The sequence below is a fragment of the Salvia miltiorrhiza genome, chromosome 5, assembly GCF_028751815.1.
Source record: "Salvia miltiorrhiza cultivar Shanhuang (shh) chromosome 5, IMPLAD_Smil_shh, whole genome shotgun sequence".
NCBI lineage: Eukaryota > Viridiplantae > Streptophyta > Magnoliopsida > Lamiales > Lamiaceae > Salvia > Salvia miltiorrhiza.
Genome location: NC_080391.1, coordinates 8,988,269 through 8,999,723, shown reverse-complemented (window position 1 = coordinate 8,999,723; position 11,455 = coordinate 8,988,269). Strand labels below are relative to the sequence as shown.

Here is an 11,455-nt window from a genome sequence, read left to right as displayed (position 1 = left end):
GGCTCTAAAGTTATTTTGAGGGCTGCTGTTCTCTACATTAATTTCAAAATTTAGAATAAAATTATTTAATTATTATTTTACATACTCAACCGAAGTCAATGTAATGATATGGCATAAATATATGTGTATGACATAAATATAATTGTGTGGAAAAATATAAATACTACTATTATATAGTTGGATTAAAATAATATCGTTCTAGTCTATTAGACAAATTAAAAGTCCTAAAAAGTTTTAACCTTAATTCGTCTCCCAATCTCTAATTATCTAATCGAAGTTGCAACAACAAAAAAGTTCCATCAATTCTTTTGATTCCTTCTTATCGCTTTATCTCAATAGCTTCATTGATGTCATTGTTTAAGCTGAGGACCCCAAAATAAGTATGTTATATCCACAAACCTCGAGGATAATCGTTGTCTTGCCGTGATCACCTTGGGTGTAAGTTATTTACTACACTGTCGGACAATTCTTTCAAGTACAATGTATATAGAATTGAGGCTCTCTAATATTTTGGGAAAGTCATGCTTTGCCTCGTGTATAGCTAGAAACATTCGGTAGTCGTTGCTAGTCGGCCTCCTCATATATTCTGCACCGAAAATGCGAACGACGCATTGACATAAATTCTTCATAGCCTGCAGCTCCGTCGACTCGGCAACACGCAGGTACTCGTCGTATTAATTGTGGCAGCGCCATTTGCGAGTTGCCGAATCGTAACCGTACATTTCTACAACGGGATGAAGCCGATTATCCCAATAGCGTCTTCATGCTATTAGAAGTAAGCATCCGATTCCAGCGCAGTGATGATTCACAAGAACATGTATCTCCTCATACAAAATTGACGCCGGAAAACTACTTTACCCCATAGCGGATCAGAGGTGAAGTAATCTTCATAAAGGCGTTCACCAACGACCTCACGATCGCGATGAATATAACATATCTTCTTCGTTTTTTTTCTTCTTATTGGCCTCTTCGCCATTACATGACTCATGACCTTCAAATGTGCTCACAAGTTTGAATATTTCTTCGTTGAAATCAAGTTTCGGAGCCTCGTGAGTAAGAGAGTTGGAAGAAGAAGATACTCCCTCCGTCCATGAAAGAACTTCCTAGGAGGGAGTGGCACGGGTTTTAATAAAATGTTGTATAGTGTATTGAAGGTGGAGAAAAGGTTGTAAAGTGTATTGGGAATTGTGAAAAAGTATTAATAATTTATTGTGTTGTTTTAATTAATGTTATTTGAGTGGTGGGAATTGTCTTTGGTGGGGTATTGTCCCAAAATAGGAAAAAGTAGGAAGTTCTTTCGTGGACGGAGGGAGTATAATTTTTAGAAATATGGAGTAGGGAAAGAGAATAAAATAAAATTAATGTGAAAAAAAGAATGAAATGAATTGATATTGATAACGAGATTTTAGGGGGGAATAAGTAAAAAAAGTCATTCAAAAATTAAAAGAAAGCAACCAATAGTCTAATTTTAATAATTTTTTTTATGTTTTTTAAAAAGCGTATGTCAGGGAGGCGCCCGACATTTCCATCCCAAAGCCCGGCTCGCCCCCTCACACCCGCACTCAAGCCAATCGACTCAGTAGTGGGGAGAGGCTCATTGGCGCGCAGCTCCAATGGCGTCAAAGTGGCTGAGACGTGACATGCCAATGCCCAAGAAGCAGTGTTATGCCCAAAAAACTCCAGTAGACCTGGCCCGATTTTTCCGACCAAAAGATATGTGGTCGGACTACCTAGTTTTAACTTGGAATGTAATGCAGCCGAAATTAAATACAAAAAGATATTTTTGTAACTCGCAGCAACACATCCACAAGAGAGTAGGCATTGTCACAAAATGAAGTAGACAAAAGAGCATACAAGGCAGGAATAATTGGCATGGATAAGAATCTGAATGAATATTTGGCTTACATGGAAATGTCTGATGTAGTAGAGTATCAAACATCATCAAGTTCAAGTCGACGAACAATAGCTTGATATGTGGGTCTGTGAGGGACTACCCCCTTGAGTAACAAATAATCGTGCATTTTCACCACGTCCTCACAACTGCTCTTCTGGCTGAGGTTGCTCAGTAGCGTTCTATACGTAACAGAATCTGGAGTTAAGCCCTGACGTAGCATCACACTCAAAATCTGACTAGCTTGCTCAAACAATCCCCATTTGCATACCAAGTTGATCATAATATTATAGCTCACCGTGTTCACCAACAAGCCCCTTCTTCTCATCTTTGTGAACAAATCAAATGCTTCTTTGAATCTCCCTGTACTGCAGTAGCAACTCAACAACGTGTTGAAACTTATGGTATCAAACATATTCAACCTCTTCATCTCATCTACCAAAGACATGGAGAGGTCCATACATTCTTCTTTGCAAAAACCATTCAAAATGGAATTCATGATTACCAAATTTGGCTTGTACACCTTAATCATGTCACTGTAAACCTCAATGGCGCTTTTCATTTCGCTCGCTTTGCAGTATCCATCAATCATAGCGCCATATGTGGCCGTGTCTGGAAGTAAGCCTCGAACAAACATTCTGCCGAGGAGTTGCTCTGCTCCAGATATATTGTTGCTTCTGAAAAGATAGTTGATGAGAATACTGCAACAGAAAGCATCTTCAACAAGGTTCATATTTATTATCCAGTTCTGAACTTTAAGAGCTTCATTGACATAACCATTTCTGCATAATCCTTTAATTATAATAGAGTGGGTGAATTCATCAGGGTCTACGCGATTCTCCATCATGCTTGATAGTAACAGCGAAACTCCCCTAATATCTCCTTCCACCCATAGCCAGTGGATAAATGAACAATAAATGGCTGAGTTCGGAATCATACCATTTTCAACCATTCTATCACACAGCTTAAATCCCTCCTCCAAGTACCCCTTTCTCGAATACCCATCAATCACTGTGGCATAAGTTCGTACATTAGGCTTAACACCTATCTCGATCATTTTATCTAAAATTTCTTCACCCATTTCAGGATTACCCTGCTTGCAATAACCATTGATGAGACAATTGTAGGTGATTACATTAGCAGAGACGTACCCCCTTGACATTGTTTCCATATTCTCAATAACCTTCTGCGCCACATCAAGGTCATCAGCTCTACAAGCTCCGTCAATAAGCATATTGAATCCAACAATATTAGGCAAAAATCCGGCCTTTATCATCCTATAAAACACTGACAAAGCCTCGGATAGTTGACTTTCTTTACAAAGAGCGTAAATTAGCAGATTATAAGTGTTCACACTCTCATAATACTCATAAGAAACCATTTCTTTGTACATTGCCCAAAAGCTAGCAACATCTCCTATTTTCAATAGGTGGCCCAAAAAATTGTTCCAAGCATGAATGGATACATGAATGCCTACCATCCTTGATTCCTTGATAACCTCATATGCATCCTCAGTTGCGCCAATTTGTGTGCAAGACCTAACCAATGCATCAATAACAGCGCTACTTGGAAAACCTCCATTAGAGCTACGTATCAATGCTTCTAACACCTCCAAAGGCAAATAGCCTTTGGCTATCATCAGTTCTTTCATCAACCACAATGCATCATCAAAGTTCTTGCATTCTACCATCACATGAATCAGAACACAACAAGATTCTAATGAGCACGAAACAACTTCTACTCCCCCCACTCGTTGGTAGAACTCCAAAAGTAGCCGCGGAGAGCTGCGGAGCTCTCGAAAAATACGCAGGAGCAAAGTAGTTGTGAGACTTGAAGAACATTGATCCAAGAATTTCCATTTCTTCTGTCTAATATTCACACAAATTGCCTTGAAGATTATATCTTCAGCACCAGGTGGTGTGAATTTCTTACAAAAATGCAGGGCCCTGACTAGAACATTTCTCCTTTTTGATGCAAATAGGCTAAAAAACATAGAAAAAGTGAACTGCAGATCATAGCATGGCCTGTCCTATCCCAGAAAGAAAACGTCATCAACATCAGGTAATACCAATTGCTGGGAATATAAAAGAAATTAAGAACCCAAAATTTGAACCAAATGATAAATAAATAAATAAACTGATTAATTGGAAGATCAGGAAATCCACAAATTGTCCAGTTTCTAGTAGTGAGCAATCAGGGTTTTATCATTTAAAATAAAGAACAAAAGTTCAGGCATTCCATTAATAAAAAATTGCGACAGGTCAAAGTCTCTTAAAAAGTTCATTTGTCTGTAAAAAACTGCAGTTCTTCTGGTATGCAATTTATACACAGAAGGGTTCCAGTATTAAAAACTACGTCTTTGAAAATTTAAATAAGCAACAAAAATGAAGCGAGGGACTACGTACGGTTTCGAAAATTGGAAGTGATACAGACGCCGGATTAGAGAGTATGAAGATGAATCTGCTTCCAGTTGTTGAATATTTTTGTGCAAGAGGCGAAGAATGGGGTTATGGAGGGGACGAAGATGAAAGAGGGCGGCGGCTGTATAAAATTTAAAGGGGCTGCTGTGTACGCGATTCTTCGCTTGAGCTGAGCGTCAAGTTTCAAACTTTTATTTGAGTGAATGAATTTAGGATGAGTATTTTTTTTACAGAGAAGTTTATTGTTTATAAAAAATAAATATAGACTTTATAAAATAATTTTAAATTAAACAAAGTTTAGATTCCAATTTTGACCAAAACCCTTAAACCCTGAAACCCCAAATCAAAGGCCGCCGTAAGGGACGCACAACGAAAGAAAATGGAGTTTCAGAAGAGGAAGAGCGCGGCCCTTGCCGCCATGAACTCGGCGGCGCCAGACAAATCGCCCAAAGGCACCATAGACGCGCCGATCATCCCGCTGTTAATCTCGATCAACTCCCACCCCTCTTACTTCACGACTAGCTCTTGCTCCGGCCGCATCTCCATCCTCTCTCAGCCCACCGCCTCTCCCTCCTCGGCCAAGAAGAAGGCTAGGGGCGGCACCTGGCTACTCTTGTCTCACGAACCAGTTCATCCCTCCTCCGTGTCCGCCCTACTCTTTCCCTCTCGGCCGCCTCTCCCCGATGCAATGGAAGAGCAGAGCATTGTGTTTAGGTTCGAACCGTTGATAATCGCCGTCGAGTGTGTGAATGTGGAAGCGGCTCAGTCTTTGGTTTCTCTTGCTATTGCTTGTGGGTTCAGAGAGAGTGGCATTACAAGTGTGAGCAAGAGAACTATAATTGCTATACGGTGCTCGATACGGATGGAAGTGCCGCTGGGCAGCACACATAAGCTTATGGTGACCCCTGAGTATGTAGAGTATCTTGTTGGTATAGCTAATGAGAAGATGGGGACTAACAGGAAAAGGACCGATCATTTTCATAATAAGCTATCTGAGAATGGATTTCCGGGAACTGAGATTGAGGCAGATGGTGAAATTATCGGAAATGGTGAAGAAACGTATCTTGAGGCTAAAAGAATTGAAGTTTTGGGGAGTTCTGAGGTGAGTGAAATGGAGGTCTTGGAGGGACAGTTGGGGCCTGAAAGCAAATATAATCGCAATGTTGAGTATGGTAATTGTTGAACACAAATCACTTGTTTAGGAATAATTTGCTTAGGATGGTTAAAGCTCCAAGTTTGATCTGTTATTGAATTAATTTATTACACGCACACACTCACATTCACATTCACATTCACACTCACACTCACTCTTATGTAACCTCAGTGCGCGAATTTGTACTTTCAGTAAAGTCACTATTTCTGTACTCTCCATTTGATAGGCCCTAATGTGTCTTTTTTTTAAAGATATTGAAACTAGGTTGATCTATTAGTCCTACCATTGTTTTATTGTTATTGATCTTTGATCAGTGTGCGAATCTCTTTTGAGTTGCAATTGGGTTGTTATTAGTAGTGCTATTATTTTTTAAGAAAATCCGTGATGTCAGGACAAGATGTGAGCATCATAACTACCTTTGAAGATTGAGATTATAATAAATATGTGCATTGTGATTCTTGGCATACCGATCTCTGATTTGGTTTATCATGGTCTTAATTTGATGCCTATTCATGTAAGGATTGAACATATGTAAATAAAACAAACTGGAGGACTGGTCTATGCAATTTACGAATTCTCAGTAGAAGCATTTTCACAAAGAGATGTATGATTGCTGTCTGAACTGGAAGATAGGAGGATGTATTTTGTACTTCAGTGATTGACAATCACTTATCAACTGCCACTTGGTAAGAATTTGCATGCACATGGGCTTTTATGCATTAGCTGAGCTATAGTTTATTCACCAATTGTTGTATTCCACCAGAGTTATAAACTTATTTGGCTATTGCACGGTAGTACTGTACCAACTGATAAATGTCTGATTGCAGGACTGCTTTCCCTTAATGTGTCAGGGGTTTAAATCTTTAAATGATTGACAGGATCAGTGCAAGTGTTTGGCGTTGATCTCTCTGTTATTGAAGTTGTTGGTGAACCTGTTGAGAGACTCTTCTTGTGGGGTCACTCCTCTTGTACTTTGAGCCAAAAGAAGATTATCATTTTTGGTGGCTTTGGAGGTATTGGAAGACATGCACGCAGAAATGATCTTTTGATTTTTGATGCTAAATCTGGATTTGCGGAGGTAATTGTTGCTGCTGGAGCCCCATCTCCTCGGCTAGGTCACACATCTTCTCCAGTAGGAGATTTCATATATGTAATTGGAGGTAGGGCTGACCCCATGAATATCCTGAACGATGTTTGGGTATTTCATATGCCAAAGAAAGAGTGGAAGCTTTTGATATGTTCTGGTAGTTTGTTCCCTCCAAGGTATTGGTCAAATGATTCTTGCTTCTAAAGCTACTCAGTTTGGTAAAATATCCAAGTGTTGCTCCTTTTGCTACGTCAACCTTGAAAGGGGCGTTACGGTTTAAAATCTGTTTTTGAGACTGGGTTAACTTGAATTTTCTATTCATATGGTAATAGTCCACTTAATAACTGTCCTCAGGCATCATTCTCTATATGATCACAACATTATTCTTTCTAGGTCAAATTAAACTCACTTGCTTTGTAAAGTTTTAAGTTTTACCTGCAAGTAATTTGTATTTTGGCCCTGATTCATACGATATGACATCTGACAGGCATCGGCATGCAGCTGCTGTTGTTGGTTCAAAAATATATGTGTTTGGTGGAATCCATGATAATTCAGTCTTATCATCTATTTACGTCTTTGACACTGTCACGTCTGAGTGGTCGGAGATACAATCACATGGAGACCTGCCTGGTCCCCGTCATTCACACTCAATGGATGCAAAGGGGTCTAAGCTATTTATGTTTGGTGGATATGATGGAGACAAAGCTCTTGGGGATCTTTACACTTTTGATATACAAAGAGGTCTATGGAGTAAGTTAAAGACAATTGGGCAATCACCAAATGCTAGGTTTTCGCACTTGATGTTTGTGTATTCAAATTTTCTTGGTATTTTGGGGGGATGCCCTGTCACTGAGCATCAGGAATTATTCTTACTCAACCTTCAGTCGAATTGCTGGAAGAAGATAGTGGTAAAGTCTGTTGAAGAATGCCTATTTGTTCGAAGTACAATAAGTATGGTTGGCGATTATCTGATAATAATTGGTGGTGGGGCTTCTTGTTATGCATTTGGGACAAAGTTCAGTGTACCTATGAAGATTAACCTGCTTCAGTTGATCTCCGTGTGTCATAATTCAGAGAATACAGAAAATGGAGAGAAGCATATGACTCATAAAATGGAGCAGAAGAGTGCGGCCCATCTACATTCCCAGTCTGTATGTAAGGAAAAAGTTAATGGGTGTCCTAGCCTAAATTCTGAGTTTGAAGAAGTGAGGGTAGCTAGTGGTGAGGTGCCTACCCCTTGTGTTCTTCAGGTAGACAGGCAGTACGCGAAAATGGCAAAGGATTTACTAAAAAACTTTGGTTGGCTGGATCTTGAAAGGAAGGTTTACTCCCAGGAGGGGGGCTTGCATATCTGTCTTCCTGTTACTAATGAATTCTGCAGAGTATTAGAAGATAACCAGGGCTTAGCTGATAAACTTGAACCGCTAACTGATCAGTTATCAAAGCCAACTTTCTGGCAAATTTTGTTGAAAGATATCTCCAGCTCAGCAGCTTTGAATCTTCTTATGTCATTTGGTGCAACCAAGATGGTGGATGAAGTTATCAAAGTCAAGAAAACTCTGAATTCTCCTTTCAAAATTATGAAGGAAGCCGTAGCCTCTTTTCTGGAACATCATGGTCAGCCAGCTAATCTCATAGAACAGTTGCCCTCGAGGTGGATCTAAATGCAATATTTGTTGTTTCTGTGATGTCATTTTAAGCTAGAATTATTTTAGTTGATATAGGTTCCATATGTTCCTGAGTTAATAGTCTTTTTTATTTTGGCAGATGGGAGCGACTAGGGGGTATTATTGTGCTCCCTGTTACATCCTTCAAAGACGAAGTGTGGAATTCAATTGGAGAGAAGCTTTGGCCTCTTGTTGCACGTGCTCTGGGAGCTCAACGTCTTGCACGGCAAGTAAGATGCAAAACTTCACTGATGTTTCATAATATCTTCATGATTTTCCCTTTGAAAGATCTGTTTCATTTTCATTTGGACTTGTCATAAGAAACAGAAACCTTGTTATACGCCTTCTTCTGGAACTTTAATTAGTTATTGGAAGTCCCTGTTGAGCTTGAATGCCATGATGCTGCTATCTAGTGGTGAAGGCTTTCTTCTTCCCCTGAAAAAACAATTGCATTGCAGCATTTGGTGCTACTATATTTCAACCAATTATCTTCTAAGCAGTTCTGTCTTTTGCTTTTCTTATTAATTGTGAAAGTTCTATGTGAATCGTCATAGGACTTGTAGAAGCCTTAATCGAAGAGCTGTCTGCTAATGGAGTGTATTGGTGATACTTAGGGCCGAATTGCGCAAACAGAAACAAGAGATAGTAAGTTGGAGATTCTTGTTGGAGATGATGGCTGGGTTGATCACCGTGAAAATGGCATACTTTATTCTTTTGACGCCACTAAGTGTATGTTCTCTTGGGGCAATCTTTCTGAGAAGCTGCGGATGGCCCATCTTGACTGCAGAGATCAAGTGGTTGTAGATTTGTTTGCTGGCATAGGGTATTTTGTACTTCCGTTCCTTGTGAGGTGTGCTATTTCCTGAAATCCTCTTTGTTTCAATATATAAATTAAATTCACTTTTAACTTTGGCTTTGTAAACCTATCCTAACCATCAGTGTTTATTTTAACTGATTATTGGCATTCATTCCTGTGTGAATACTTCATATTCATGTGTCATGACTATCAGGGCAAATGCCAAAATGGTTTATGCTTGTGAGTGGAATCCCCATGCTATAGAGGCACTCCATCGCAACCTCAGTGCTAATCATGTGGCTGATCGCTGTGTTGTACTGGAAGGCGATAATAGAGTTACTGCTCCTAAAGTATGATAACTTTATCCTGCAGGGCTACATTATTTTCCTTGATCTTGTTTTCATATGTCAAACCAATTTAAGGGTTCTCATTTCATGGCACTTTACTTTTGAAGACTTAATCTTCTTTGCAGTATAATTTTGGGCTGTCATCACGTTTTGTTGAAACTTGAGATGCGTCCCCGCTCTGCCTTCTTCAACCTAGCCACCAAAACAAGAAAAGATGCATTGTATCATAATTCATAACCGTTGCATGATTATTACTAAGGATTAGTTACCATTATATGTTGACATCCTTCCCCCACTTCCCCCCTCCATATCTTATACAGTTATTCAACTAACCTACTATTGGAATAACTATGTATAACATTCTCTGGATTTCCTTTCTGCAGTTATGCTATAAACCATCTTAAAAAGGATTCCTTTGACTGCGCGTTGTAGTTTTGGCTGTGGTCTTGCTTGAGTTCTCCTTACCAAATTTCTTACTATTATGCAGGGAGTTGCTCACCGAGTGTGTCTTGGTCTCATACCGTCAAGTGAATGTAGTTGGGCGACTGCTGTCACAGCCTTAAGGTATCATACTTAACCGACATTCTGAAGATCATGGCAGAGGTGTATTTGATATCTGGTTGCGTTTATTTATAAATATCTCACACGAACTGGGTAAAAGAAGCTATTTTGCCCTGAAGCCTAAGATCTTTCCAGTCAAATAGGTGTTTTAGGAGGGATGGTTATATTAACTGTGGGAAAACATATCTTGACTTGAATCTGCATGCACCACAAAAACTATTTCAGTGTTGTATTTTGAAGACGATAAGATCTGAGTGTGAAATCCAGATGTGAGTCGTGTTTGGCTGTTGTTTCTCCAAGTTTTCATGCAACATGAAAATTGCAGAGATGAAGGTGGGGTGCTACATATCCATGGGAATGTGAAGGACACGGAGGAGGGTGTATGGACAAACCATGTCGTTGAAAAGATCTCTGAGATTTCGAAATCAGAAGGTAATCAATCAGTCTTGTCTCTAGAAACACAACAATTGCTAGTTGGTTCATGCATGTAAGTCGATATGGGTGTGCAGGTCGTTTGTGGGAAGTGTGGGTGGAGCATGTTGAGAGAGTGAAATGGTATGCTCCTCGTATTCGCCATCTTGTGGTAGACGTGAGGTGCAAAGGAAGCCAAAGATAGGATCTGTAATCAAGGAAGGCGACCGAATTTACAAGTTTGCCATTCCATTACTGTGCCTGACAAGCATTTTCATTCTTTATTCCAGCAGTTGGGAGTACTCAACTTAATCATTCTGTCACATTTATTGGAATTGTTTACGAATGCACTGATTTTGAGACCTGCTTGTCTAGTGTTTTGATGAAGGCTATAGGTTTTGAAAATGCACCATTATTCACTATTGAAATTCTTGTCCTCTTCTTTCGTTTTGTTTACGCTACTCTCACTAGGCAACACCTACTTTTTAATGAGATCTATTTACCTATCAATAAATTGCTCAAAAAATAAATAATCTATGCAGTCATATGGCCACCCATAATCTATCTAGCTCAATAGAGAAAAATTTAATTTATTTTTTTTAATTGACTATTGTCTATATTGTACCTTTTTCTGCATTTTACGTTTTCATAAAAAAATTACAAAAAAATAATTATAATGTGGATAATACACTAACATAATTATTTTAAAAAATTAATTTAAATATTTTTTTCCCCTTATTTAACTAGTTTGTAGGTGATTAAAATGTGAGTATTTAGCATCACTCCTCTTATCTATTCCTTGCTCTTCATATGGATTCAATATGTTCTTTAATTAATAACCAATGAAAATTGCCAGTTTTTTAATTTTGATAAATTACATAATTAAATAAAAAAAATTAAAAATTACACCACAGTGGACTCCATCCCAAGTTTTTGATATTAATCACCTATCGTTAAATCAACATAAGTATGCAATAAAAATTGACAATTACTATTGAAGTGTGCACCTGCTAAATCTTACTCTCACTCTCGTGTGATAACCAACAAACCATACCAAAGATGTAAATTATATTTAAAAAAGTAGGTGTTTTTTTATATTTAGTAAGATGGTTTTTTTTTGTA

The 11,455-nt window shown here is 38.7% G+C and overlaps 2 protein-coding genes across 5 annotated transcripts; one reads left to right on the top strand and one right to left on the bottom strand.

The window, feature by feature from the left end:
- Positions 1-1,612: 1,612 nt before the first annotated feature.
- Positions 1,613-4,534, bottom strand: LOC130985788 (pentatricopeptide repeat-containing protein At1g11710, mitochondrial). Of its 3 annotated transcripts, XM_057908906.1 has the most exons (3): positions 4,297-4,489; positions 1,906-3,915; positions 1,613-1,688 (listed from the first exon to the last, which is right to left on the bottom strand). In XM_057908906.1, exon 2 carries the CDS (start codon positions 3,882-3,884, stop codon positions 1,932-1,934), a length of 1,953 nt encoding a protein of 650 aa, XP_057764889.1. In that variant the 5' UTR covers positions 3,885-3,915; positions 4,297-4,489; the 3' UTR covers positions 1,613-1,688; positions 1,906-1,931. The 3 variants fall into 3 exon arrangements, with proteins under 3 accessions (XP_057764889.1, XP_057764891.1, XP_057764890.1); XM_057908908.1 differs by lacking the exon at positions 1,613-1,688 and having other exon boundaries at positions 1,852-3,915; positions 4,297-4,534; XM_057908907.1 differs by lacking the exon at positions 1,613-1,688 and having other exon boundaries at positions 1,852-3,920; positions 4,297-4,498.
- An 82-nt stretch (positions 4,535-4,616) lies between these two features.
- LOC130985787 (tRNA wybutosine-synthesizing protein 2/3/4) lies at positions 4,617-10,761 on the top strand. Of its 2 annotated transcripts, none has more exons than XM_057908905.1 (9): positions 4,617-5,483; positions 6,349-6,727; positions 7,039-8,205; positions 8,319-8,448; positions 8,833-9,068; positions 9,229-9,364; positions 9,849-9,925; positions 10,248-10,354; positions 10,432-10,761. In XM_057908905.1, exons 1-9 carry the CDS (start codon positions 4,691-4,693, stop codon positions 10,536-10,538), a joined length of 3,132 nt encoding a protein of 1,043 aa, XP_057764888.1. In that variant the 5' UTR covers positions 4,617-4,690; the 3' UTR covers positions 10,539-10,761. The 2 variants fall into 2 exon arrangements, with proteins under 2 accessions (XP_057764888.1, XP_057764887.1); XM_057908904.1 differs by having other exon boundaries at positions 6,343-6,727.
- The last annotated feature ends 694 nt before the right edge of the window (positions 10,762-11,455 follow it).